The sequence below is a fragment of the Microtus oregoni genome, unplaced genomic scaffold (assembly GCF_018167655.1).
Source record: "Microtus oregoni isolate MIOR12 unplaced genomic scaffold, Mior012 000055F_ref0000237, whole genome shotgun sequence".
In the NCBI taxonomy this organism is placed as follows: domain Eukaryota; kingdom Metazoa; phylum Chordata; class Mammalia; order Rodentia; family Cricetidae; genus Microtus; species Microtus oregoni.
In genome coordinates this window covers 2,658,506-2,686,186 of record NW_024543831.1, presented here as the reverse complement: position 1 = coordinate 2,686,186, position 27,681 = coordinate 2,658,506, and the positions used below count along the sequence as shown (strand labels likewise).

The 27,681-nt window shown below is 41.5% G+C and overlaps 1 protein-coding gene across 6 annotated transcripts in view; it reads left to right on the top strand.

Moving 5' to 3' along the window:
- Rnf214 (ring finger protein 214) overlaps nucleotides 1-26,887 on the top strand; it is a 36,178-nt gene extending 9,291 nt beyond the window's left edge. For 4 of the 6 annotated variants that reach the window (XM_041638509.1, XM_041638506.1, XM_041638510.1 and 1 more), the window contains exons 5-15: nucleotides 3,789-3,929; nucleotides 8,498-8,637; nucleotides 20,059-20,155; nucleotides 20,394-20,482; nucleotides 22,364-22,454; nucleotides 22,658-22,756; nucleotides 23,674-24,050; nucleotides 24,165-24,297; nucleotides 24,724-24,828; nucleotides 25,117-25,212; nucleotides 25,378-26,887. In XM_041638509.1, coding sequence (XP_041494443.1) covers nucleotides 3,789-3,929; nucleotides 8,498-8,637; nucleotides 20,059-20,155; nucleotides 20,394-20,482; nucleotides 22,364-22,454; nucleotides 22,658-22,756; nucleotides 23,674-24,050; nucleotides 24,165-24,297; nucleotides 24,724-24,828; nucleotides 25,117-25,212; nucleotides 25,378-25,443 — 1,434 coding nt within the window. In that variant the 3' untranslated portion in view covers nucleotides 25,444-26,887. The remainder of the gene's footprint in view (nucleotides 1-3,788; nucleotides 3,930-8,497; nucleotides 8,638-20,058; nucleotides 20,156-20,393; nucleotides 20,483-22,363; nucleotides 22,455-22,657; nucleotides 22,757-23,673; nucleotides 24,051-24,164; nucleotides 24,298-24,723; nucleotides 24,829-25,116; nucleotides 25,213-25,377) is intronic. The other 2 variants (XM_041638512.1, XM_041638507.1) reach the window with 1 other exon arrangement.
- The last annotated feature ends 794 nt before the right edge of the window (nucleotides 26,888-27,681 follow it).

Genomic DNA, 27,681 nt, shown 5'->3' with positions numbered 1-27,681 from the left:
CAAACTCATCATTCTTAATCCACAACCTTCCTTTCTTATTCATCCTCAAGATCTCACATTAAAAACATAAGTAACAGAGTTCTAGGCCAGCCTTGTCTACAGAGCGAGTGCTGGGAAAGTAGTCTCCAAAGCTACACAGACAAAACCTATCTCAAAACAAAACAAAAACAAACAAACAGTAACTTTAAATGTCCTAGTCTTTACAAATTCAAACACAAAAATTTCAGTCCCTTTAAATAGCCAATCTCTTAAAATCCAAAGTCTTTTAAAAATTCGGTCTTTGAACTGTGGGCTTCAGTAAAATTCTTTCTATAAAAGGGGTAAAAATCAGGGCACAGTCATAATCAAATCAAAACCAAATTCCAACTGTCCAGTGGCTGGGACTACTCAAGATCTTCTGAACTCCTCCTAAGAGCCTGGGTCACTTCTCTGGCTCTGCTCTCTGCAGCACACAGCTTGTCTCCTAATCTCTGGCTGACTACTGCTGTTCTTGGTTGTTGTTGTCCCATGGCACTGACAGCTCCCAAACATGGGTCTTCTGCTGCAGCCAGGCTGCACTTTCACCAGTGGTCTCTCCTAGTCTTTCTCAATGCCAAGCCTCAGCTACTCTCCATGACCCACCCCTTCATGCTTTCAAAACCAGTGCCTCCTGGTGACTCACATATTACCAAGTCAGGCTGCCAGCATGAGGTACAACACACTGGAACACAGCTTCTCTATGCTCTCAGAAAACACTTCCCAGAAGTTCACCTCAGTGATGCTGATCTCTTCTTAATCACCACTAATTTCTTAGCTCCATCTGACCAGCATCAAGAGCCCCAGGAAAACAAAGTTTTGCTTTAGTAGTTCTGGTATCTTGTTAATCACTTACTGCTGATTTTTCAGCCCCAGCTAACCAGAGCCACAAAATCTTCATTCAAAATAAAATGATCCTGATTGAACCTTTAAACTTCCTTCTGAAAGTTCATAAGACAGGCCTCCATCTTCTGATGTTTCAACTCCCCACAGAACATCCCACAGAGTTCTTAACACTCAATGGCTCTTCTAGCCTATAGTTCCAAAGTCCTTCCACAGTCCTCACCAAAACAGTCAGATCTGTCATAGCAGTATCCCACTACACTGATACCAGTTTTCCTTAGTTAGCATTTCTATTGCTGCAACAAAATACCATGACTAGAAAGCAAGTTTTGGGGAGGAAAGGGTTTATGTAGCTTACACTTCCACTTTGTTGTTCATCACAGAAGGAAGTCAGAAGAGAAACAGGGTAGGATCCTGGAGGCAGCTGATGCAGAGACCATGAAGGAGTGCTTTTTACTGGCTGGCCCCACGTGGCTTGCTTGGCCTACTTTTGTTAGAAAGATACTACCCACCATGAGCTGGGCCCTCTCCCATTGATCACAAATTGAGAAAATGCCTTATAGCTGGGTCTCATGGAAGCATTTCCTGCTGAGGCTCCTTCCTCTCTGATGACTCTAGCTTGTGTCAAGTTGATGCACAAAACCAGCCAGTACATAGAGTCTCATTACAGCTAGCCTAGAACTCAATATATAGACCAGGCTGGCCTTAAAGTTGAAGAGATCCCCCCTGCTTATGCCTCCCAAGTGATGGCAATAAAAGGCATATATCAAGTCTGGCCCCATTATTTCTTTAAAAGCTGATCCTTTCTGGAAATAGGAGTTCATGCGTATAATCTCAGGAAGTAAAGGCAAAAAGATCAAGAGTTCAAGGCCAGCCTCAGCTGTGTGGTGAGTTTGAGGCCAGCCTTGCTGCCCCAAAAAGCTGTCTGCATACCACATAAAATAGTTTGGGTATGCTATAATTAGTTCACAGTATACTGGTTTTGAATCATTCAGTCTTACATTCTAGTAATCTTGTTACAATGTTAACCTTCTGTCACTCTATCAATTCTTTTTCAGATATATTCCTTAATGTATTTTCCATTTTGTCCCTTTGTAGTGGTTTGTTTTGTTGTTTTGTAGATGAAGTCTCATTGTGTAGCTCAGGCTGTCCTTGAAGCTATAATCCTTCCACTCAGCTTCATAAGTGCTGAGTTAACAGGTGGGTGCCACCAGACTGATTGGTGTGAGGAGTTTTATTTATTTTTATGTTGGATAAAGGGTCTTATCTTACCTAGGCTGGGCTCAAACTGTCTTCTTGCCTCTCCCTTCTGAGTGCCAGCCATTATCTATCTGCCACCACCAGGCCTGGTTTTCTGTGGTTCTGGGGATTTAGCCCTGGGCTTTGTGCATGCCAGTCAAGCATTTTGCCAACTGAATTACAGCCCTAACCCATATTTGTGTTTTGAGACAGGGTCTTGCTTTGGCAGTTATTTGTTGTTTGTCAAGTTTTGTTTAAAAGGGGGGGAGGATGATGAGCAAGGGTGGCGATAGAAGAGCTATTGATTTCTAAACTCTAGGCACTTGGGAAGTTGGAGGAGGAGGATCAGAAGTTTAAGGCCAGTCTTGGCTGCATTTTGATTTCAAGACCAGTTGGTTGCAAAGACGATATCTCAAGAAAAAAGAAAAACAAAACAAAAAGCCCCCCAAAATAATATAATTTTAGGTAGGAGATATTTGTCTGTTAAAATAGCCCCCTTAGGCTATTGAGATGGCTTAGTAGGTAAAAGTGCTTGCTATTTAAGCCTGATGACCTGAGTGAGTTCCATCCCCAGAGCTCATGTAAGAGTGGAATGGGGGGGAGGGGGTAGTCTGGAAAAACTGCTTAGCAATTAAAGCACCTACTGCTCTTCTAAAGCACCTGAGTTTAGCTTCTAGCACCCACGTTAGATGGCTCTTAGTCTTCTGTAACTACACTGCCAACGGATCTAACATCTCTAGCCTCCCTGGGCATTTGCACTTACATGCATATCAACACATATGCAATTAAAAATAAAAACAATTGCTCTTGTAGAGGACCTGAGTTTGGTTCCCAGGACCTATATGATGGCTCACAATCATTAATCTTAGCTCTAGGGGGTCTAATGTCTTCTTATCTCTTTAAGCACCCAGCACAGAATGTACATATATACATGTAGGCAAAACATTCATATGCATAAAATAAATAAATCTAAAAGAACAATCTTTTGCTTGGTTGTGATGGCACACACCTTTAATCCCAGGACTTGGGAGGCAGAGGCAGGCTGTGAGTTCTAGGACTGACTCCATAGCTACTGGGAAACCCTGTCTCAAAAAAACCAAAATAAATAAATAAATAAATAGCTTTTAAAAGCTGGAAAGAGAGCCAGCTCCACAAAGTTGTCCTCTGACTTCCACAAACATGCTGTAACACATGTATACTATACCCACATAAATATCCTATACCTATACACTCACAATGATAATAAATAAAATTGTTTTCATTTTATTTATTAGCTTTGAGTTCTTGAAATGTGTCTAGGCTCCTGAGGGTCTGGGTGTTTCTGTTTTGTCATGTTTGATTAACTTTAAGTTACTTGACCACATACAGTTATTAGCTATTGTATTGGACAGTGTGGTGCATCTCAGATACAGATCGGGGATACAGTTCAGTTGATCAAGTACTTGCCCATCATGCAGGAAGCCCTGGGTTCAGTCCCTAGTACAGCATAAACTAGGTGTGGTCTGTAATTGCAGTACATGTGAGATGGAGGTGGGAGGATCAGAAGTTGAACAGCATCTTCAGCACTATAACAAGATGGCGGCTAGCTTGAGCTATGTAAGACCCCTTTCTCAAATGAACAAGCAAAAAACAAAACTGCTGAGAGTTTCTTGTGATTCAAATGAGAAAGAAACTTCTGTTGCTCTAAATAGGACAAAATGATGACAGAGAGAACCCTGTTGAAGGAGCGCTACCAAGAAGTCCTGGACAAGCAGAGGCAGGTGGAGAATCAGCTCCAAGTGCAATTAAAGCAGCTTCAGCAAAGGAGAGAAGAAGAAATGAAGAATCACCAGGTAGTCTGCCCATACTGACATTTGAGAGAATTACCTCAGTGGTAGAGTGCTTGCCTAGCATACTCAGCAACCTGGTTCAAGTCCCAGAATCACAAAAGAGAAAGGAAGGAAAAGAAATTGCAACTCATATAATTATTGTGTATCTTCTCTCATAAACAGAATCTAGATTTAAAATTACATATTTACAGCTATGAGTGATGACATATGCCTTTAATTCCAGCACTCTGAAAGTAGATGCAGGTGGAGATCTGTGAGTTTGAGGACAGCCTGGTCTATCTGTATAGCAAGCTGATATAGTGAGGCAGTATCTCCAAAAAATTCACCCCCTCCAAAAAAAGTATGTATGTCTGTATGCATATATATTATGTGCTTCTGCATACATATATACACACTGCTAATGAGTAAAGTAACAGTTTAAATGTTAAATGTTTCTGAGTCAACAGAAGGAAAGTCAGTATTTCTTGGGTTTGGTTTATTTTTGAGACTATGGTCTCTGTGTAACCCAGGCTAACATTAAACTCAAGATCTTTTTGCCTTACTCTTCATATATTGGGATTGCAGTTATAGAACACCATAGCAAGCTTATCAAATAATAATAAAACTAGGACTGGAGAAATGACTTATCAGTTAAAAGTGCTTACTGTTCTTGAGAAGACCTATGTTTGGTTCCAAACAGCCATGTCAGGTAGCCCAACGCTGCCTATAACTCTAACTTCCTATAATTCTTTCTTTAGGGGACACAGCACACTTTTTTTGAATTCCGTGTACACTTGCACTCACGTGTGTACACATACGCAAATACACATAAATTTTGTTTGTTTGTTTTGGTTTTTTAAGACAGGATTTCTGTATGTAGCCCTGACTGTCCTAGAACTCACCCTGTAGACCAGCTAGCCTGAAACTCAGAGATCTGCTTGCCTCTGTCTACCAAGTGCTGGGATTAAAGGCCTCCTGGCCGTTTTTTTTTTTATTTTCAAAAAAAAAAAATTCAAGTATATAAAAAAGCATTAAAGGCGTCTTTTCCAGACCCTTCTATTTTAGTACAGAGAGAAAAGGGTTATTTATTTAATGTTTTGTTGACATTATTGAACAGTATTCACTTACTTAATCTCCTATTCATGCAAAATGTAGTTTCGCATTTAAAAACTGGAGAAAAATAAATTAGCAAGTAAAAGCCTCAAACACAATCAAAAGGTCTAGGTAAGTAGTCAAAACAGCGTTGTCAAGGGTGAAGTAAAGTGAACTCATTGAGGGCTGTGGGTTGTGGTGCTCATTTTGGAAACTTGGGAAGATGTCTTAGGGGTTTTTTTGCTGCGAAGAGACACCATGACCACAGCAACTCTTATAAAGAAAACATTTAATTGGTATGGCTTGCTTACAGTTTCAGAGGTTTAGTACATTATCGTCATGATCAGGAGCATAGCGGCTTGCAGGCAGACGTGGTGCTGGAGCAACTGAGAGTCCTATATCTTGCAAGCAACAGGAAGTTGACTGAGTGTCACACTAGTGGAGCTTAAGAAAAGAGATTTCAAAGTTCACCACCACAAGACCACACTTCCTCTAACAAGACCACACCTACTCCATCAAGGCATACCTCCTAATAGTGCCATTCCCTTTGGGGACCACTTTCTTTTTGACCAATACAGAAGACCTATCAGTTAATACTATAAATACAGTGTAGATAAGCTGACCAAGAAGTTTTATTGGGAGTTTATTCTACAAATACAAACTTTTGTGAATGAATGTGTGGACATGGAGAATGTCTATGTGGTGTTACATAAAAGCTTAAGTGGCACATTCCTGTAATCCAGTTCTCTGATCCAGAGGCAGAAGGATCAGTAGTTCAAGGTCATCTTCAGTTACATAATGAGTTTGAGGCCAGCCTGAACTACAGACAATCTCAACCACCTACCGCCCCCCCCCCCCCATTAGGTTAGATTGGAAAAGTAGTTTCAAAAAGTTTCAGTTAATCTGATAAACTTTTAACAGAATGGGTCATGAATATAGTTTAGGAGTAGTATGTATGCTTTGTGGGAGGCCCTGAGCAGGCTCTTCAGGACTATCCAAACATCAGTGAACAAAATATAAAAATATAATATAAAACATTTAACACATCAATTATTGTTATGGACAGAGTTGTGTGAAGCAGGATAATTGTTACAGGTGACTACCTTTGTGTATATGTATTCTTATAAATATACAAAACCGGGGCTGGAGAAATGGCTCAGCGGTTAAGAGCACTGACTGCTCTTCCAGAGGTCCTGAGTTCAATTCCCAGTAACCACATGGTGGTTCATCACCACCTGTAATGAGATCTGATGCCCTCTTCTGGCCTGCAGGCATACATGCAGACAGAAAACTGTATACATAATAAATATTTAAAAAAAATATAAAAACGTATGTGTATTTTTTCCTATTTTTATATAGTAAGACAGCAAAAGTGTTAGTTAGGATTACTATTGCTGTTATGAACACCATAACCAAAAAGCAAGTTGGAGAGGAAAAGGTTTATTTGGCTTACACTTCTACATCACTGTTCATCATCCAAGGAAGTCAGGACAGGAACTCAAATGGCAGGAACTTGGAAGCAGGAGCTGCTGCAGAGACCATACAAGGGTGCTGCTTTCTGGCCTGCTTCACATCAGTCTGCTTTCTTACAGTACTATCAGCTCATGGATAGCACCACCCATAATCGACTCTGCCCTTCTCCATCAGTCACTTTATGAGAATGTCCTACAGGCTTGCCTACAACCCAATCTTATGGAGGCATTTTCTTAATTTAGGCTCCCTCTTCTCAGATAACTGTAGCTTGTGTCAAGTTGACATAAAAGTATCCAGCACAGCAAAGAAACAGAAAATTCCACTTACAGTAAAGCAGAACTATAATAAAGATCATGAGCATGTTTGTTGGATGTAGCGACTCCCACCTGAAGGAAGAATCCTCAACAGATGTCTATTCAGTCTTTATTGGAGCTTTGCTACACAAGCCAGTATATTCCTTTTAAAATGAATTTATGTGTGTGTGTGTGTTTTCATGTGTATATGTGCAAGTGTGCATGCAGATATGTGCAGATGTGTGTGTAGGCCAGAGGTCAACCTTCAGGTATTCCTTAGGCTCTGTCCACTTTTTGTGTTTTGAGACAGAAACGCTCATTTGGATCTAGAACTAGGCTGACTATCTAGGAAGCTTCAGAATCCCCTTATTTCTTCCTTTCTAGAGCTAGAAGTATATGCCACCATGCCTGGCTGTTTTATGTGAGTTCTAGGACTTGAACTCATCATTATATTTATATGGCAAATGCTTTACTGACTGAGGTCTCCCCAGTTTCACATTGCATTTTTTTAAAGATTTATATATTTATTATGTATTCAGGGTCCTGTCTGCGTGTATGGGCCTGCAGGCCAGGAGAGAGCACCAGATCTCATTACAGATGGTTGTGAGCCATCATGTGGTTGCTGGGAATTGAACTCAGGACCTCTAGAAGAGCAGCCAGTGTTCTTAACTGCTGAGCCATCTCTCCAGCCTATCATATTTCGTTTTCTATTTTTTTATTTTTACTTCTATTATTATTATTACTACTATCGGTTTGTCAAGACAGGGTTTCTCTGTTTAATAGCCTTAGCTGTTCTAGAACAGACTGGCCTTGAACTCAAAGATCCACCTGCCTTTGCCTCCTGAGTGTTGGGATTAAAGGCATGCGCCACCACCACCACCCTGCTATATTCCATTTTTTAAAAAATAATTTTATGCATATGGGTGTTTTGCCTCTTGTGTATGTCTGTGCATCGAGTGTCCTGGGAGGCCAGAAGAGGACATCAGATACCCTGGAATTGGAGTTACAGACAGCTGTGAGACATTGTGTGGGTGTTGGGTATCATACCTTTCTCCGGAAGACAGCCAGAGCTCTTAATTAATGAGCCATCTCCCCAGCCCCCACATTCCATTTTTCAGTGTTTCTTAGAACTGTCCTGTTGAGTTGAAGTCTATATTCACAAAACCTTCTTCTAGAGGTTTGACTTTTATATCAGTAATTTATGAAGTCAATTCTTTCAGTTCCGTTCAGTTCCAATAAATCAGCATATAAATCCATAACTATTGACTGAACAGTCAGGGTGAAAGTAGTGGATCAACAGCATTGGCTTCTGGGGAGCCGAGAGAGGACGACTGCAGCAAGCCTGAGGCCAGCCTGGGCTGCTGCAGAGGAAGTTAGGGCATGTTTCAGAAAACCAAAACCACTGAGCAAGGTAGTACATATTTGTCAGCCAAATAAGTGGAAGTGGATGCCAGGGGATCAGGAGTTCAAGGCCTGCTTTGTCTACGTATTGAGTTTAAACCCAGCCTGGGTTATGTAAGATCCTATCTTAAAACAATACAAATTAAAAACCTATCAGGGCTGGCTGGGTGTGTAACTTGGTGATAGAGAACTTGCCTATTATGTACCAGGTTCTTGTTTAGAACCCTAACACCACATACACACAATCAACTTTCAGATTAAAACAAACATGTAAAACACCAAAAACTAACATTTCCTTTTTTATTTGTGTGACTATCATTGTGTGGGATTTAGGAGATACTAAAGGCTATTCAGGATGTGACCATAAAACGGGAAGAAACCAAGAAGAAGATAGAGAAAGAAAAGAAGGAGTTCTTGCAAAAGGAGCAGGACCTGAAAGCTGAAATTGAGAAGCTCTGTGAGAAAGGCAGAAGGTAAATGCTGCTGCTGAAAATAGATCCTGTGTGCAGGTGTATTTGTGCTAAGGGCCAGTCCATTGTTTTCATTTGAGAAAGAAACAGATCCGAATTCTCCAGTGACTTCATATTCTCAGTACCCTATGCTACACAAAATAAAGAAGTTCAGAGAGTTGGTGCTGCTCTGAAATGATAGTGCAGGAGATATAGCAAAGTGGTCTCGTCCTGGGCTTAGTCCCCAGCACCTCTTCTCAGAAAAGAAGGTACACTGTTAACTAGCAGTGTTCCAAGCATGCGTGTATTTTTTATTTATACTTTATAACGTGTGTATCTGTTTGTTCCAGAATTACCGCACAGAAGTATTGCATGTTTTAGGAATTTAGGGATCTGACCTTAGTTTGTTATACACGCATAGCAAATATTTTGCTATGAGCATCTCTACAGCCCCATTTGGAGGGGTGGGTTTGAGACAGAGTTTTTCAGTAGCTATGGAACCAGTCCTGAAGCTCTCTCTGTAGACCAGGCTGGCCTCAAACTCACAGAGAACCACCTGCCTTTGCCTCCTGAGTGCTGTGTGCCATCACCAGGCTATGATCAAGATTTCTTTTTTAACTATTTATTATGTATACAGTATTCTGCCTGCATGTATGCCTGCAGGCCAGAAGAGGGCACCAGACTTCATTGCAGATGGTTGTGAGCCACCATGTGGATGCTGGGAATTGAACTCAGGACCTCTGGAAGAACAGCCAGTGTTCTTAACCTGAGTTATCTTTCCAGTCCCCATGGTAAAGATTTCTATGTTACTCTAAAACCTGTTTTATTTGCTTTATATCCTGAGTGTCATTTTTTTCTTCAGAAACTCAGGTCACAGAAATGTTTTGAATAGTTATGCTATTCAGCACCACGAGTAGCACAACTGAACACCATTTACAGAAGAATTACCTAGTGAGCGTGTCCTCTTTTTAATACTGTAACAAGAGCAAGATAGACCTTAAATTTGGTTGAATTCTCAATTTTCCAAGTTGCTTGAAATCACATGCTTGAAAATTCACAGTTGTGAACTCAATGATAATGTTATTTAAATGCTGCTGACATTGGTTTAATTTTTTATTTATTGAGAAACACTTGGCCATTGTAAGCATGTAAAATGCTAAGTCAAAAGTAAATACCAAGCTCACTTACTGATTTGTTTTCCAAAGTGAGAAACCTTCACTATGGCACCTCCACATTCAAAAGAATATTAGGGAAAGTGTCTGGAGGGCAGCCAGTTCTGATGAGAATCTGGTGAATGATTAGGAGGCACACACCTTTAATCCCAGCACTTGGGAGGCAGAGACAGACAGATCTCTGTGAGTTCGAGGCCAGCCTGGTCTACAAAGCGAGTTCTAGGACAGTCAGGGCTGTTACACAGAGAAACCCTGTCTTGGGGTGGCAAAGGGAAGAAGTGGGTCACAATGATCATTCTCAAACAGTATAGTAAAATCTCTTCAGGCTGAGCATTGCCTTTCATGTTGCTAGTGATCATAACAGCTAGCACCCACCGATGGCAGCATTGGCTCTGCCATGGTTTGCACAGCTGATTTAGGGAAGATGAGGTACGCACATGGACATGTAGCAACTCATCATGGGACATCCTAAAGAGTAGAAATGTGTCTATAGTCCTGTCTAGGCTCGGACAAATTTCCTTTGACTGTGGTTACTACACTCTCTGTACTTCCTTTTTTTTTTTTTTTTAAAGATTTTATTTATTTATTATGTATACAACATTCTGCCTCCATGTATGCCTGAATGCCAGAAGAGGGCGCCAGATCTCATTACATACAGATGGTTGTGAGCCACCATGTGGTTGCTGGGAATTGAACTCAGGACCTCTGGAAGAGCAGCCTGGGCTTTTAACCACTGAGCCATCTCTCCAGCCCCACTCTCTGTACTTCTTACTGCCTTTTCTTCCCTATGATTGAAAACTACAAGTCATTAATTCTAATAGTAGAACTATTCGTGATCTTGAAGATTCGTTTGTTTGTTTGTTTGTTTGAGGTATACCCTTTATATGCAGCTCAGGCTGGCCTGGAACTTAATTATCATTCTGCCCTCCTTACCGCTTGCTTGAATTAGTCTTGTTGATTTCACTGTGTCCTGGACCCTTATATATTAATGATTAACAAGGACTCTAACAGTTTTTGTATCTATTTTCTTTATCAGTATTCACTGAACCAGAAATTAAGGCAAAAATATATTTATGTGTTGATTTATTTTAAGATATCATAAAACTTACATGTTAACATAAATAGTACTTTTTTTTCCCTGAAAAATTGTTTTACAAGTTTCTTATTGTTTCTGTTGCTGTGAAGAGATACCGTGACCATAGTAAACTCTTAAAAGGAAAACATTTAGTTGGGTGGCACACATACAGTTTCAGAAGTTCAGTCCATTATCATCATGGCAGGAATCATGGTGGCATGCAGGCAGTAAATCCTACACCTTGTAGGCAACAGGAAATCATCTGAGACACTGGATGGTATCCTGAGCATAGAAAACCTTAAAGCCCAGCCCCACAGTGACACACTTCCTCCAAGGTCACACCCACTCCAACAAAGCCACAGCTAATAGTGCCACTGCCTATGAGATTATGGTGGCCAATTACATTCAAACTACCACAAAAGGTTAAATTGGTTTATTGAGCTATATTTACAGCCTACTTTTGTTATTTTAAGACAAGGTATCTGTTGACAAGGCTAGCTTTAAAACTAACTTTGTAACCCAGAGAAACATTGAACTTGACTTCCCAAGCTTCAGCCTCCAGAGTAATTGGTATTACAGCCTTGTGTCACCAGGTCTGCCTAAAATCTGATGGTTTACCTTGTTGTTTTGTTTTGCCTTTTAAACCAGTGTCTCACTTTGAAGTCCTGGCTGTGTAGACTGGGTTGGCATCAAGCTCATAGCATGCCTGCCTCTGCCTCCAGAGTGCTAGGATTATAGGCATGTCCTACAATACCTTAATGCTTGAATGCATCTTTTATGTATTTTATCAAAGGGAAGAAAAACTTTACCTGTACCGTTTTAGGGTTAGCAAATTAAATTCCCAGATCAATAAGAAGAAAAAACAGTTTGTCTGTGCAATGTGTATAAACATGGAAGAACTACTAGAGACCAGTAACTTAAAGGGGTTAGAATTTAAGATTCTGTGGGATCTTTTTAGGCAAAGAGGGAAGAAAAATACTTATGGGGAAAACGTGTGTGTGTGTGTGTGTGTGTGTGTGTGTGTGTGTGTTACTTAGTGTTACTGTTGCTATGATGAAACATCATGACCAAAAAAGCAACTTGGAAAGGGAAGGATGTCTTTGATTCACAGTTCCATATCCTTCATCATCAAAAGCAGTGAGGACAGGAACTCAGTCAAGCAGGGGAGGAACCCAGAGGCAGGACCTGATGCAGAGGCAATGGAGGGGAGCTCCTTATAGGCTTGCTCCCCATGACTTGCTCTGCCTGCTCTCTTATAGAACCTAGAACCGTCAGCCCAGGGATGGCACTACCAACAAGACATTTTCTCATTTGAAATTACCTCCTTCCAAATATCTCTAGCTTGTGTCAAGTTGACATAAAATTAGCCTGTGTGCATGTGTATGTGTGTGACCTCAGGTGTCACATCTAGAAATATCATCCACCTTCTTTGAGAGAGGGTCTCTCGTTGGCCTGGAGTTCAGCATTTAGGCTGGACTGGCTGACCAGTGACCCCCAGGGGTCTTCTGTCTGTCCTGCCCAGCGATGGGATCATAAGTGTGTACTTCCACCATGCTTAGCACTTTATGTGGGGTCTGAAGATTCAACTCAGATCTTTGAGCTTTCAAGGCAAATACTCTGCCAACTGAGTCATCCCTGTCGTCCACAAATGATTCTGGAGAGGGGTGAGAAAGAGTGCCTAGGGAACATTTTGTGGAAATAAAAATGAGCTTTCAGTAGATGTGGCTGTCTGTGAACTGGGGAGGTGGTTTAGGCAGTAAAGTGCCTACGTGCAAGCAAGCATGAGGACCCGAGTTGAGATTTTCAGCAAATACTAAAAGCCAGGGATGGCTACACACATCTGTAATCTGCTGCTGAGGATGGGAGGCAACAAGACAAGAAGATTCCTTGAGCTCATTTACCAGCCAGTCTAGCAGAATTGATAATCTTCAGGTTCCATGAGAAACCTTGTCTCAAAACATAAGAGGAGATAGCTCAGTGTTTTCTGTACAAACACAAGGAACTGAGTTTGGGTCTCCAGCACCCATGTGAAATGCTGGCATGGCCTTTAGCATCTCTTTAACCCCCACACTGGAGGTGCACAGAGAGGCAGATCCCTGTAGCTATCCAGCTAGATAGCCTAGCTAATCTTTGAGCTGTAGGTTTAGTGAAGAGACTCTGTCTCAAAAAATAACGTTTTCTACTTTTTCAAGTAGAAAAAGACACCATTTACCTCTGGCCTGTGCGTGTACTGGAAGGGCTGTGCTCTCTAGAAGAGGAAACCTGTAGATGGCTCCTGTTGTATCTCTGGAGAAGATCTACTGTGAGCAGTCTGGGACAGCTTTGCTGTCTAGAAGTTGCTGGCTTTGGCTCTCATAAGGGAGATTCCAAGAACTTTTTTTCTCCCCTGCAACTCTGGAATCTCAGTATCTTCTTAGAATAATCTTTATACTAATTGAATGGATCCCATCGTTGATTTGATAACAGAGTGCATATTTTATTAAATACTGGCCCAATGTTTTGTAGATCTTTCAAGTGTTGATACAATTTTTTATACAAACATTTAAAATCTGGACCTAGGGTGATGGTTTAACAGTTAAGAACACTTGCTGCCCTTGCAGAGAACCCAGGTTCAATTCCCAGCACCCACATAGGGTGGCTCATGACTGCCTATAGCTCTAGCTCCCAGGAATCCAATGCCCACTTCTGACCTCTATGGACATCCACACACACATGACATACACAAAGATACATACATATAAGTAAAATAAAACTTAAAAACCAAACAGCACTTAGGAGGTGGAGATGGAAGGATCAGGATTTCATGGTCAATTTCCTCTATATTTGCAGCAAGCCAGAACTGCATGAGAGCTCTATTAGAGCCCTCACACATACTAAAAGAAAAAGAAAAGATTTCTTAGGTTGTCTTAAGTTCGGGAAATACACCTTTGAACATCACGACTGTATCTACTTAACTGTCCCCAGGTTTTTGTTCTGCTTTTTTTTCTTTGCACTTATCTAGAATGTAACATAATTCTGCAAGAAAGGCCTTTGGCTGAGGACTCAGAAATCCTAATTCTTATCTCTCCTCTAAGTGTGTTTCATGGGATACTTAGCATCTGCGCCTGAACTCCAAGGTAGCCATCTTCCTACAGCCACTTGTTGGGGAAAATGTTTTGTTTTGGAATCAGATTCTCATAATGTAGCCCTGTGTATATAAAATAGAATGACCTCAAACTCAAAGAGATCCTCTTAGCTATGCTTTCAAGTGCTAGTATTAAAGGTATGTGCTACTGTGCCTGAAAAAAAAAGAAAAAATATATTAGTATTTTAGTTTCTCTGGAGAAAGTAGTTGTAGCATACAAATGATAACTGGCATTTTTGGAGATCTTACTATGTCCTAGAGACTGTCTTAGGCATTTTGCATACATTAACTCATTTAGTCTGCACTGTGGTGTTATGGAAGGTCAATTCCTGTGTCCTCCCCAGTTCATACTCTAGGAAAACAAGGCACAGAAAGACTCACTGGGCAAGCAATGCCGAGTAGTGAGGCTGGGGTGGACCAAATGACCTAGTTTCAGAGCCTCTCACATCTAATTGCATCACTTTGTCATTAACCTGCATTAGTCTTCACACAGAGATGCTGCTTTGGCATTATTTATAATTGTGAAATTGAAATAACAAGGAAGGGGCTGGAGAATCACTCTGCAGTCAAGAGCACTGATGCTCTTACAGAGGATTGACATGGAACCTCTGTTACTCTAATCCCAGGGGATCCACCACCTATTCTGGCCTTCAAATACACTTAATGCACATGCCATACAGGCAAAACATCTGTACACACAGGAGTGCACACACCCACAATAAAGATTAAAGTTCACATAGTCATCTAGATTTAAAAAGTAATAAGAAGGATTTTTTTGTTTTGTTTTGTTTTTTTGAGACACTGTTTCTCTACGTAGCCCTTGCTATCCTGGAACTTGCTTTGTAGACCAGGCTGGCCTCACTGAGATCCGATTGCCTCTACCTCCCAGTGCTGAGATTAAAGGCGTGTGCCACCACCTCCTGGCAGCAAGGAAATTCTTAAGTCAGTTATGTTAGACCTGCATAGTGGATAGCCTTTTTGTTTTAAGAAAATAAATTTGGGGAAGTATAAAAAGACAAGATCTCCTGAGTAAATTGGGAGCATAGGGACCTTGGGAGAGGGTTGAAGAGGAGGGGAGAGGCAGGGAGGGGAACAGGGAAAAATGTAGAGCTCAATAAAAACCAATAAAATTAAAAAGAAAAAAATTTGAATTTACTATAATTTTTATGTATATGAATATTTTGCTTGCATCATGTATACCAGTGTACTATGTGCATACCTGCTTCTCATGGAAGTCAGAAGAGAGCATCAGATCCTCCAGAATTGGAATTATAGGTGATTGTAAACCACCATGTGGGTACTGAAACCTGAACCCAGGTCCTCCGCAAGAGCATCCAATGCTCTCAACCACTGAATCATCACTCCAGTCCTGGGCAACCATTTCAAATCACAAGTTTTGTTTTGTCTTTAGTTTTTGTTCTTGTTTTGTCTTTAATTTTAAAAATCTGTGTATGTGTCTGTGTGCCTCTGTGTGCATATGTACATGCCAGTGTGTGGATGTGGAGGTCAGAAAACAACTTTGAGTATCAGTCCTTGCCCTCTTTGTTTGAGACTGGGTCTCTTTGTCATTTTGCCAGCTAACCTCTAAGCTTCCAGGAACTCTTTCTCATCTCAATATGGGAGTGTTGTGAGTGGCCAGGTGGTGATGGCACACACCTTTAATCCCTTGCTTCAAAGAAACAAGCAAACAAAAAAGTACTATGATTATAGACACACACTGCTGTTTTTGGAACAGTTCTATGTCCAACACCAATATGGCAGGCACCTAACAGTGGTTTATAAAGGCAGTGCCAGAGAATTTGACACCTCTTCTGGCCTACCTGGACACTACAAGAATGTGTTCAGACATACATGCAGACAAAACAATCATACATGTAAGAAATAAATAAATCCTGCCAGATGTGGTGGTACATGCCTTTAACCCCAGTACTCGGGAGACGTGGGCAGGTGGATATTGTGAATTTGAAGCTAGTCTGGTCTACATATTAAATTCTTGGCCATACACAGCAGTCTAGTGAGACCCTATCTCTGAGAAGTAAATAAATAAATCTTAATGGAAAAATAAGATTTATCTGGAAAGAAGATACAGTACAGTTTTATAGCATTTGCCTAGCATAAACAAGATCCTATGTTCATTTCTCAGCATTGCTAGGAAATAAAAACAAAAACAACAACAACAAAAAAAAAACAGAAAACCATATATTTTGAGTTTTTACAATTACTTTTCATATGGTGGATATCTTATTAAAAGCATCTTTTTGAGTCAGGGTTTTATACCGTAGCCCAGGCTGGCCTGAAATTCATTATGTAGTCTAGGGCTAACACCAAACTCATAATAATCCTATTTCAGCCTGCCAGGTGCTGGTATCATAGGTGTAGGTTGCCACACATAACTAATTTTTCCCTCAAAACAGGACTTCTCCATTGTAACTCTGGCTGTCCTTAAACTTGCTTTGTAGACCAGGCTGATCTCAATTTCAGAGATCCACCTGCCTCTGCCTCTTGGGTGCTGAGATTAAAGGCGTGCATCACCACTATCCAGCTCATAACTGATCTGTTTGTTTGTTTGTTTTGGTTTTTCAAGACAGGGTTTCTCTGTGTTACAGTTCTGACTGTCCTGGAACTCATTTTGTAGACCAGACTGGCCTCAAACTCACAGAGATCCACCTGCCTCTGCCTCCCAAGTGCTGGGATTTAAGGCGTGCTTTGCCACTGCCCAGCTTCATATCTAATTCTTTACCTGTGCTTCCTCAGTTCTCTTTCTCATCAAAGCCATGATGTAGTCATTATTGTCTTTATAAATGGAGATAACGATGTCTACAAAAATTAAGTAACTTGTCTAGGATCATATAAAAAATACAATTTCTTATCTGTGCTTTACCATGTGACTTTGTACCTTTTTTCAATATGGCATGTTCATCTTGCTTCTCCTGGCAACTCTGCCCTCTTCATCCCCAAGCTCTTATCCTATCTGCAAATATCCCCTAACCTTTTCCTGCTTAGTTACTGGCCATTTTGCTCTTTAGTAAACCAATGAGAGCAACACATCTTCACAGTGTTCCATTACAGTACTGGCTAGTTTTATGTCAGTTTGACACAAGCTAGCCTCATTTGGGAAGAGGGACTCTCAATTGAGAAAATGCCTCCATAAGATTGGCTTGTAGGCATGTCTGTGGTGCATTTTCTCAGTTAGTGATTGATGTGGGAGGACCCAGCACATTGTTGGTGGGACCATCCCCGAACTAATGGTCCTGAGTGCTGTAAGAAAGCAGGCTGGGCAAGTCATGAGGGAGCAAACCAGTAAGCAACACTCCTCCATGGCTTCTGCGTCAGCTTCTGCCCTGACTTCCTTCAGTGATAGACTGTGATGTAGAAATGGAAGCAGAATAAATATAAACCCTTTCCTTCCCAAAAGTTGCTTATGGTCATGCCTTTGTTTGTTTTTGGGTTTTTGCTTTATTTTATTTTTTTTAATTTAAATTTTTTTTTTTTTTTTTTTTCTGAAACAGGGTTTCTTTAAGTAGCCTTAGCTATTCTGGAACTTGCTCTATAGACCAGGCTGACTTCGAACTCATAGAGATCTACGTGCCTCTGCCTCCTGAGTGCTGGGGTTAAAAGGGTTAAATGATTCAGTGATCATGATGTTTTATCATAGGTGATAGAAATGCTAACTAAGCCAGTGTGTATGTGTGCAAGCACATGTACCCACACATACTATGGCACATGTGTGGAGATCAGAGCACAGCTTGCAGAAGGTGTTTTTCATTTTCTATCATGTGGGTCCTGGAGATTGAACTCTGGTTGTCAACTTAGCATCAAATACCTTTCTTCACTGAGCTATCTTGCCATCCCATCCTATCCATTTTTGTTGTACTGACCAATAGTTCTCTTTTATACAGATGCTAATAAAGTAAATGTGGCCAAATGCCCAAAGGGAAAGAATTTTTGTTTGTGAATATGTGGATCTTCCCATAGGTACAAGAGGATTTTTCTGATATAAATATGTGCATATGTAAATACGTATGTAGTGATATGTGTATTTAGTAAAGGTCAGATTGTTCCTTCAGTATCTGTCATCCTCAAGAGTATCACCAGACCCAGAAGGCAAGTCTTTCTTATGTTCTATAATTATCCCATTACAGAGAGAAATGGTAAGCTAGGTGTGACATCATTTGATTTCACATATTCTTCTTGTTTGTTTTTGGTTTTTTAGAGATAGAGTTTCTCTGTGTAGGCCTGCATGTCTTGGAACTCTCTCTGTAGACCAGGTTGGCATTGAACTCACAGAGATCTCCCTGCCTCCGCCTCCCTAGTGCTGGATTAAGGCATACACCACCACCACCCTACTGCATTTCACATATTCTTATGGTGAGAAGATTCTAATTTTGGAAGCTTTTTGGAACTTGAAGCTTATGTGTTTGTCAGGAAGATGTGACAATAAGCCTTTACAAGACTGGTAGAAAATTCTTCCTGGGATAGAAGTTAATTTGGAGACCTTGTGGCTCACCTACTCAGGTCTGTTAGATGAGCAGAACTGTCAGTAGAAAGCAGATTATGTCAATAATGAATGAGCATGTACATACTAAACATATTCCGAATCTCAAATAGAGGGCAGGGATGTGTGGAGAATTGGATTATAAACAAGACCATGTGAAGGGAGAAGCCTTAGACACTTCTCTTAGTAGAAATGCTTCTGGGGCTAGAGAGAGAGCTCTGCAGCTGCTCTTCCAAAGGACTCTGGTTCTGGGCATGTGGACTCATACTTTAAGCAATGGGAAAGCTGAAACAGGAGGACTGATGTAAGTTTAAGTTCAATATGGGCAGCATAGAGACCTTGTTTGGAAAAAAATGGAAAAATACTACAGATGGTGGTGGTGCAGGCCAGGAGGCAGAAGACAGATGGATCTCTTTAAGTTCGAGCCCAGCCTGGTCTACAAAGCAAGTTCCAGGACAGCCAGGGCTGTTACACAGAGAAACCCTGTTTCAAAAAACCAAACAAACAAACAAAAAAGCAAAACCATCAAAGACAGCTTAAAACATTTCCATTCTGTTCTTTCCATGAATCTGGGAAATCCATGCTTTCAGCTCACAGTCAAATGTAATATGAGAAAATTCTCCTCTTGTCTCTATTCAGTGGCCACTTCAGTCCTCAGTAAGAGGGTCAGCTGTCCCAGTGTAACACAGAAAGACCCATCTCCTAGAGATATTTCAGTGCAAGGCGAACCAGAACAGTTGGTTACTTTAGCCCTGAACATATTATACCCTAAGGATGGGAGATGGGGCAAACATTTTAAAATGAAGGAGATGGATAAAAAATGGGAAATACTAAGTATACATTTTCAGTTTTGAGACAGAATCTCATCATGTAGTCCAAGCTGATTCTAGAATATAGTGTGTAGCCTAAACTGCCCTTAAATTTGTGACAATCCTCTTGTCTTTAGCTCTCAAGTATTATCAAAATTCTGAGCCACTACAACACATAGTTTATACTTTGCTTTTGAAGATTTTTACTGTAGTTAAGGAAAGTAGAGATTAGTAAGCCAGTAATAAATGCTTGATTGATTGTGAGTTAAAGTTGAATTATAAATGACCCAACTTCACTACCAGCACTGAAAGACACACTGCGAGGTAAAAGAAATACGTAAAGGTTTTGAATGCCCTAAATATGTGGAACATTGTTCGTCATGAGCGGTTTTGTTTCTTCGAGACAGATTCTTATCTTGTAGTCTAGACTGATCTGGAACTCAAAGCAAGCCATCTATCTGCCTTAGCCTTCCAAGAATTAGGATTATAGGCATGAACTACCATGCCCAACTGGGTTTCGGTTCTAAGACATTCCTTTCCTACATTAGGTAACTTTATTTGATCAAGTGGAGAAGTGAATATTTCCCATGTTGGACCTGTTTGCAGTTTAGACTACCCTACATAGCATTTTTCTGTCTCTGAAGTGAATCCTGAAAGTGAGGCTTCGTGTAGCAGCCCCAGCAGAACAGACAGTTTTCCTTTTGCCTCGCTGTTGCTCAGCAAACTTAAATTTCCTTTCTTAATCTTGTTCTTGGCTTCTTACTGTACAGAGAAGTGTGGGAAATGGAACTGGATAGACTTAAGACCCAGGATGGTGAAATCAATCGGAACATTATGGAAGAGACAGAGCGGGCCTGGAAGGCGGAGGTAAGAAGAGACAATGTATATACAGACTTGATCTTGTACTTCCAGGGGCTATACAGTTTTGATAGAGTACTAAAAGCCTGGAGGCATTTGTTTTAACTATAGGTAGTTTGTGTATATAAAGCTCTCTCTCTCTCTCTCTCTCTTTCTCTCCCTCCCTCCCCCACTCCCGTGTGTGTGTGTGTGTGTGTGTGTGTGTGTGTACACAAATACTCATGTGTACATGCATGGATGTGTGTAGATCCTGTCACTAGAGAGCCGGAAGGAATTGCTGGTGTTGAAACTGGAAGAAGCAGAAAAAGAAGCAGAGCTGCATCTGACTTACCTCAAGTAAGTGCCTCCCTCCAAAGCCTAGGTTAGCAGGCCTGGCTCACGTCTGTCTTCATAGGACTCTTAAGTCTGTCTCTGTGTGCGCACCCATAACTTTTCAAGATTTCTCGTCCATGTTCTGCGCTTTCTCATTTTTCCCTCCTTTTATAGCTTTGCACTTTTTATTATCAGACTTCTGTTTGTGTAAATACTATCTGCTAGACTACCAAAGCATAATATAGGTCTTGAAGGTTTTTGAAGCTTTGTTTCTCCCATGGCCATTCCTCCTCTGTCTGCCACAGGATTTGGAGGATTCTTATAGCATTTTTCAGACAGGCAAGATCCCAGTACTTAGGAGTCCAAGGCAGGAGGATTGAAAGTTTCAGGCCAGGGTGGCTACTTCAGACAAAAAGGTGATATCATTTATGTGATGCAGATGACTTGGACTCTTGGGTTTCTCTAGCACTTGCTCCCAACAACTGTGTCTCGGGGTGTAACGAGTTTAGGGCAAAAGCACAGGCTCCGGCAGGCCTAGCAGGCTATGCTCAGTCACTCAACTAAAGAGATGAGACGTAATGCTGGAAAGCAGGAAACATGTAATCAATGTTTCCACATTGGAAAGAACAGATAAAGAGACCTAGAGATAACAAAACTATCTTTGGAGTATCAACATGAACTTTTGTTTTGTTTTGTTTTGTTTTTCAAGACAGGGTTTATCTGTGTAACAGCTCTGGCTGTCATGGAACTAGCTCTTGTAAACCAGGCTGGCCTCAAATTCACAGAGATCCACCTGCCAACATGAGCTTTGGGTTGATCTGTTTATATAGTTTTTAAAAGATTATTTTTATTTATATTTATGTGTGTGTTTGAATGATTATATGCCCATGTGTATAGGTACCCACAGACAAGTGTCAGGGCTGTCAGGTCCCCACAGTGGAGTTATAAGCAATGGTGTGATGCTCAATGTGGATGCTAGAAACCACACTTCATTCCTCTGCAAGAGAAGTAAGCACTATTAACTGCTGAGCCATCATCATCACTCTAGTCCTAGGGTTTTAAGATGGAATTTTGTGTAGTCCAGGCTGGTCTGGAACACTTGATCCTTCTGCCTCTAGCTTCAGAGTGTTTGGTTTATATACACCATGATGTGGCACAAAACTTCAGGTTTAAATAGAGGAGCTGGGACAAGGGGCTGGAGGGGTAACTAATTAGCTAGTCTGACTCAAGATGTGGTCTTACTGATATTTGTCTCAATTCTTGTTCTGCGAGGTGATCTGAAGAAGTCCTTTTAGGTGTCACCACTTGAGGGCATCAGTCTGATTCCCACAAGAGGACCACTTCTCCTCTAGAGTGCAGGCTCATGGATGATTGTCCTCATCTGGAGGGTGGCTCTTCCTTGGAAGTTTTGTTCTTCCTGGAATTGAAAGTGACTACAATTTTAGGACAGTTGTCTTTGTGTCATCATCATTGAAGGTGGAGAGATATAGATTAGTTTTGTTGTTTTTTGTTTGTTTTGTTTTTTTTCCGAGACAAGCTTTCTCTGTGTAGCTTTGGAGCCTGTCCTGGCATTTGCTCTGTCGACCAGACTGGCCTCAAGTTCACAGAGATCTGCCTGCCTCTGCCTCCCAAGTGCTAAGATTAAAGACTTGCACCACCAATGCCCAGCTAAGAGTTTTTGGTTGTGGTGGTTTTTTTTTTTTTTAAAGTATGTATTTTACGTGAATTAAGAATTGATTTTTACCCAAGAGGTAGTAATCCCAGTACTCAGGAGGCAGAGGCAGGAGGATCTCTGTGAGTTTGAGGACAGCCAGGGTTATACAAAGAAACTCTGTCTCAAAAGACCAAAAAAAAAATGTTGTTGTTTTGTATTTTGAATTCTGTAAATTCTTTGTTTCTTGAAAGGTCAACTCCTCCAACACTGGAGACAGTTCGTTCCAAACAGGAGTGGGAAACAAGACTGAATGGAGTACGGATAATGAAAAAGAATGTTCGGGTAAGTGTAGTTAACCGTGATGGTTCAGTCAGCCCCAGTTTGTGCTTAAACTCTCCTGACAGTGGGTTGGTATCTAGCCTTTTGCATTGCTGCTCAGAGCTTGCTCCACTCCCGTGGTTTCCTGAGAGTAGGCAGCTTGCTTTCCCCAGAGGTTTGTTCAGCCTAGCAGTAAAGGACAATCCTTTTTCTTCCTTTCGTTCCAGGACCAGTTTAATAGTCATATCCAGCTAGTGAGAAATGGAGCCAAGTTGAGCAGTCTTCCTCAGATCCCTACCCCCACTTTGCCTCCACCCCCCTCAGAGGTAAGAGTGCTGACTTTGAGGAGTCTTTCTGTATTGTAGGCAAAGTCAAGGTCTACTTGTTCTTTTTATGAGGACATTGGGACATCCTCATTTAGTTTAGGAATGTAAGAGCTATTCATTGATTTCTGCCCCAATTTTCTCTCTTAAAATATTTTTTTTTTTATTTTTGTTTTTCTAGACAGGATTTCTATGTGTAGCCTTGTCTGTCCTGGAACTCACTATGTAGACCAGGCTGGTCTCAAACTCACAGAGATCCACCTGTCTCTACTTCCTAAGTGCTGGGATTAAAGGCGTGTGCCACTATTTCTGGCTCCTAAAAAATTTTTGTGTGTATTTTTTATATAATGTATACATAAGTCCCTGCTTGTGTGTGTGTGTACATGTGCATGTAGGTGTGTGTGTGTGTGTGTGTGTGTGTTCCCATGCACTTAGGCCAGAGATCAACTTTAGGTTGCTTTTGACCTTTTCGATATTTTTATTTTATTTTGTTTATTTATGAGGCAGGGTCTTATTATATATCCCTGGCTGGCTTGGAACTCACTTTGTATAACAGGCAGTCCTCAAATTCACAGAAATCCACCTGACTCTTTCTCTTTAGGGTTAGAATTAAAGACATGTATCATCACACCCAGCCTGGCTACCTTATTTCTTGAAACAGGGACTCTCAGTGAACCTAGAGCTCAGGGATTGGCTAAATTGGCTGGCCACTGTAGGGATATGCTTGTCTTTACCCCCGCAGCATTGGGTTGTAGATATGTGCCCCCTCTATAGGCTTTTATGAGGCTGTTGGGATATGAACTCAGGTCTTTATGCTTGCAAGGCAGGTACTTTACCAACTGAACAATCTCCTTATCCCTTGCTCCAGTTCCTAATCTTTTCTCCCCATCTCTTTTGTCCTCCACCTCTTCCCTTTACAGGCAGATTTCATGCTTCAAGTATTTCAGCCCAGTCCCTCTCTGACCCCTCGGATGCCCTTCTCTATTGGGCAGGTCACAATGCCTATGGTTATGCCCAGTGCAGATCCTCGCTCTTTGTCTTTTCCAATCTTGAACCCTGCCCTTTCCCAGTCCAACCAACCATCTCCACCTCTTCCTGGCTCACATGGGAGAAATAGCCCTGGCTTGGGTTCCCTGGTCAGCCCTCATGGTCCACACATGCCTCCTGCTGCCTCCATCCCGCCTCCCCCAGGCTTGGGCGGTATTAAAGCTTCTACTGAAACTCCCCGGCCCCAACCAGTAGACAAACTGGAGAAGATCCTGGAAAAGCTGCTGACTCGGTTCCCACAGTGCAATAAGTAAGTGTTGTTAAGGATCAGTTCAGATATCTGCCAGAGAAATGTTTATGGTTTGAAATGTTGGTGTTCCCATAAAGATTGATTTTTCTTTCCCTCAACATTGTTTATTCTTAGGGCCCAGATGACCAACATTCTTCAGCAAATCAAGACAGCACGTACCACCATGGCGGGCTTGACCATGGAGGAATTAATCCAGCTGGTAGCTGCACGCCTGGCAGAGCATGAACGGGTGGCATCGAGCACTCAGGTAAGAGGAGCTACAGGGAGAGAACTTAGACCTACTGAGAGGTTGAGGAAGAAACCAACTTCAGAAAAACTGGGAGTGAGAAGCATCAGAGCCAGGGGTATCTGGTCTGCTCTTTTCATCTTAAAAAGTAAATGATTTCTTTTTGTGTTGTTCTTTTTTAATTAAATTTATTATTATTATTGTGTGTGTGTATTTGTGTGGGGGGGGTGAGATGTGTTTTCATAGGTACATTGTGGAAGTTAGAAGACAACTTGTGGGAGTCTATTTTCTTCTATCATGTGAGTTCCAGGAATTGAACTCAGGTCATTAGGCTTGCGTGCAAGCTCCTTTACACACTGAGCCATCCTGCTGGCCCCAGTTTCTTTTTGATACATGCTCTATTGCTCAGACTCTCTTCCCTCACTCTGAAATTATTTCTACCCACAGCCACTTGGTCGGATCCGGGCTTTGTACCCTGCTCCTCTGGCCCAAATCAGTACCCCAATGTTCTTGCCTTCTGCCCAAGTTTCATACCCTGGAAGGTCTTCACATGTAAGACTCTTTTCTTTTAACACTGGGATGTGGAGAAGCACAGGGTGAGGAGGGAGTGGGTTACAGGTAAGGATGCTAGAGGAAACCATTATCTCCACAGCAGGGTTGTTTGCAGCCCTACTGGGAACATGCTGCAAGTACTTTAGGCAAGAATCTAGGTTAGGACTTGTATTTCTTTTGCTGAAGAATAGTTTTGCTCCATGGAACTAACGGATGGAGTCATGGGCATAGCAGGCAAGGTAATTCAGAGGTTGGCTAGCTATGACCACAGTTTTCTTGTCCCCACAGGCTCCACCCACCTGTAAACTGTGTCTGATGTGTCAGAAACTTGTCCAGCCCAGTGAGTTGCACCCGATGGCTTGCACCCATGCGCTGCACAAGGAGGTAGGTATTTAATACTAGCAAGTGTATACAACACATAACATGAAGAGAGAGACCACTGAAATAGTCCTGCCAGTGCATCTAGCCCCTGTGAGAGCTTTTGAGAGTTAGATCATACTTTGATTTCCCAGCCAAGTCTGAGGTATATGTGTGTCTCTTTCTTTCCAGTGTATCAAATTCTGGGCCCAGACCAACACAAATGACACTTGTCCCTTTTGCCCAACTCTTAAATGATGGACCCGACTGGGGAGGAAGAAGAGGAGAAACCGATGTGAACAGGAAACGCGGGTTCAAGATTTCTAAAACTCTATATTTATACAGTGACATATACTCATGCCGTGTACATTTTTATTATATAGGTAATGTGTGTATAGAAGTCTGTATTCAGATGTTCGTAATGACAGTATGTATATAATGCAGATATACCCTGTTCCCCTTCATCTTGCAGTTCTTTTTGGAGTTGCAGACTATCGGGAATATGATGTTTAATTTGGCCTGGAGATCATGATCCCTGCATAGGACTGTTGTCTAACCCGTCTAGGAAATTGCTGTTGCTCTAAGGCCATCCTGCTTTGGTTTGGCTCAGCCTCTAGTCCATTTTTGTGAGGCTCATGTATGTAGAATTGAAGCCTGGTGCTCACCTGCTGTCCAACCAGATGCCTTGCTTTGCAGGGGCCTCCAGAAGTCTTGGTGTTGTTTTAGCCACTCCATTCCAATGGGGAAAAAACGTTACTGATTGAGAGGGAAAAATGTAACTCTGATAGTTTGATTTTTCATTGAACATTTTACTGTGTTAATGCTCATTATTTATACATTGATATCAGGTATACAGGATATTCTGTGTTATGTCAGTAAAGTCCACAGTCCAAGAACAACATAATCAGGTCCCATTTCTCCCACCATCTTCTGTCTACTCTATTTCCTGGGTAGAAAAGCACAATTCATAGATTTATCCATGGGCCTAGCCACCATCCCTTGCCACTGGCTTGGCCTCCACTAACCACTGATAGGCCAGCCTTCCAAAGTGCTCACCCATTCCATTAAGTGCTCACCCATTCCATTCCTCTGGTCTCCTGATCTAGCTCTCTTCTCCCCTCAAAAGGTTAAGGCAGTTGGTTCACAACCAAGTTGTTTGGTGACCTTGGGTGAGCTCCAGACAGGCACTGGGGTGAGATGTCTGTGCAAAATTATTTGTATAATAATTATGGGATGTTGGATTTTCATTTGTGAAGCAAGAAAGCTATGGGGAACACATTTGCTGTCTGGGATAAAGTGAAGACAAAGTGAAATGAAGGGAGGTGGGACTTGACAGTCGCGAGCCATGTTTTGTAGATTCCCATCTGGAGTGAGATGGCTTTCCATCTCTGCTTATTGAGTACTTCTGGTTTTTATGTCTGGGACAACTGTGGCTCAGAGAACCTTGAGTCTTTTTTCAATCTTTAGCTTTACTCCTATAGTAAATGGCTTTAATTCCCTTCTTTTTTAGAATTAAACAAGTGTTAATTGGGGAAAAAGGAATTGGATCTGAGGGAAGGGCAACATTATGTTACCAATAACTGATGTTTTCCCATTCTGGTATTGGGAAATGCTTGTTGAGTCTAGCAATTTGTATTAGGATAGCAAAGATTTTCTCATTTCTAAGGTAACTAAATTCTCTTGTTTTTTCTTCCTTGCCTCATATGAGCTCATGGATGAATTTTTTTCTCTTGCCTTATTTGTCTAGATTGATTGACAAGCATATTTAGGGAACTGGACTTCCCAGAATTACTTGGCATCTTAAAAGGGGAATGGAATGGCCTGAGTACTCAACTTTTTAGAGATCTATTCTTTGGTTAATTAAGTACTTCTTTCTTCTTGTCTCCAGTATGGTACTGTCTTAAACAAAAAAGGTGACAAAGTGGAAGATAACTTCCTTTATTCTTTTCATGTGGGAATTCATTTTCTGACTTATAATCTTAAGATTGTTCTCTGCCTTCAGCTGTGTAGTACCTTTCAGTGTCTTCTGAAAACTGTAAATTGGAAATGAGTATAAAGAATATTGTGTCTAGCCAGGCATTGGTGGCGCACACCTTTAATCCCAGTACTCAGGAGGCAGAGGCAGGTGGATCTCTCGTGAGTTCGAGACCAGCCTGGTCTACAGAGTGAGTTCTAGGACAACCAGGAAACCCTGTCTTGAAAAACCACAAAAAGCCGGGCGGTGGTGGGCGCACGCCTTTAATCCCAACACTCGGGAGGCAGAGGCAGGCGGATCTCTGTGAGTTCGAGGCCAACCTGGTCTAGAAGAGCTAGTTCCAGGACAGAAACCGAAAAGCTACAGAGAAACCCTTTCTTGAAAAAAAAAAAGAAAAGAAAAAAAGTGGCACAAGCCAGTAATCATGAGACCCTATCTCAAGCCCCCCCCCCCAAAGCTCCACACAGACACACACACACACACATTGCTTCCGTCAAGGAGTGGCGGCGGTATACACCTGT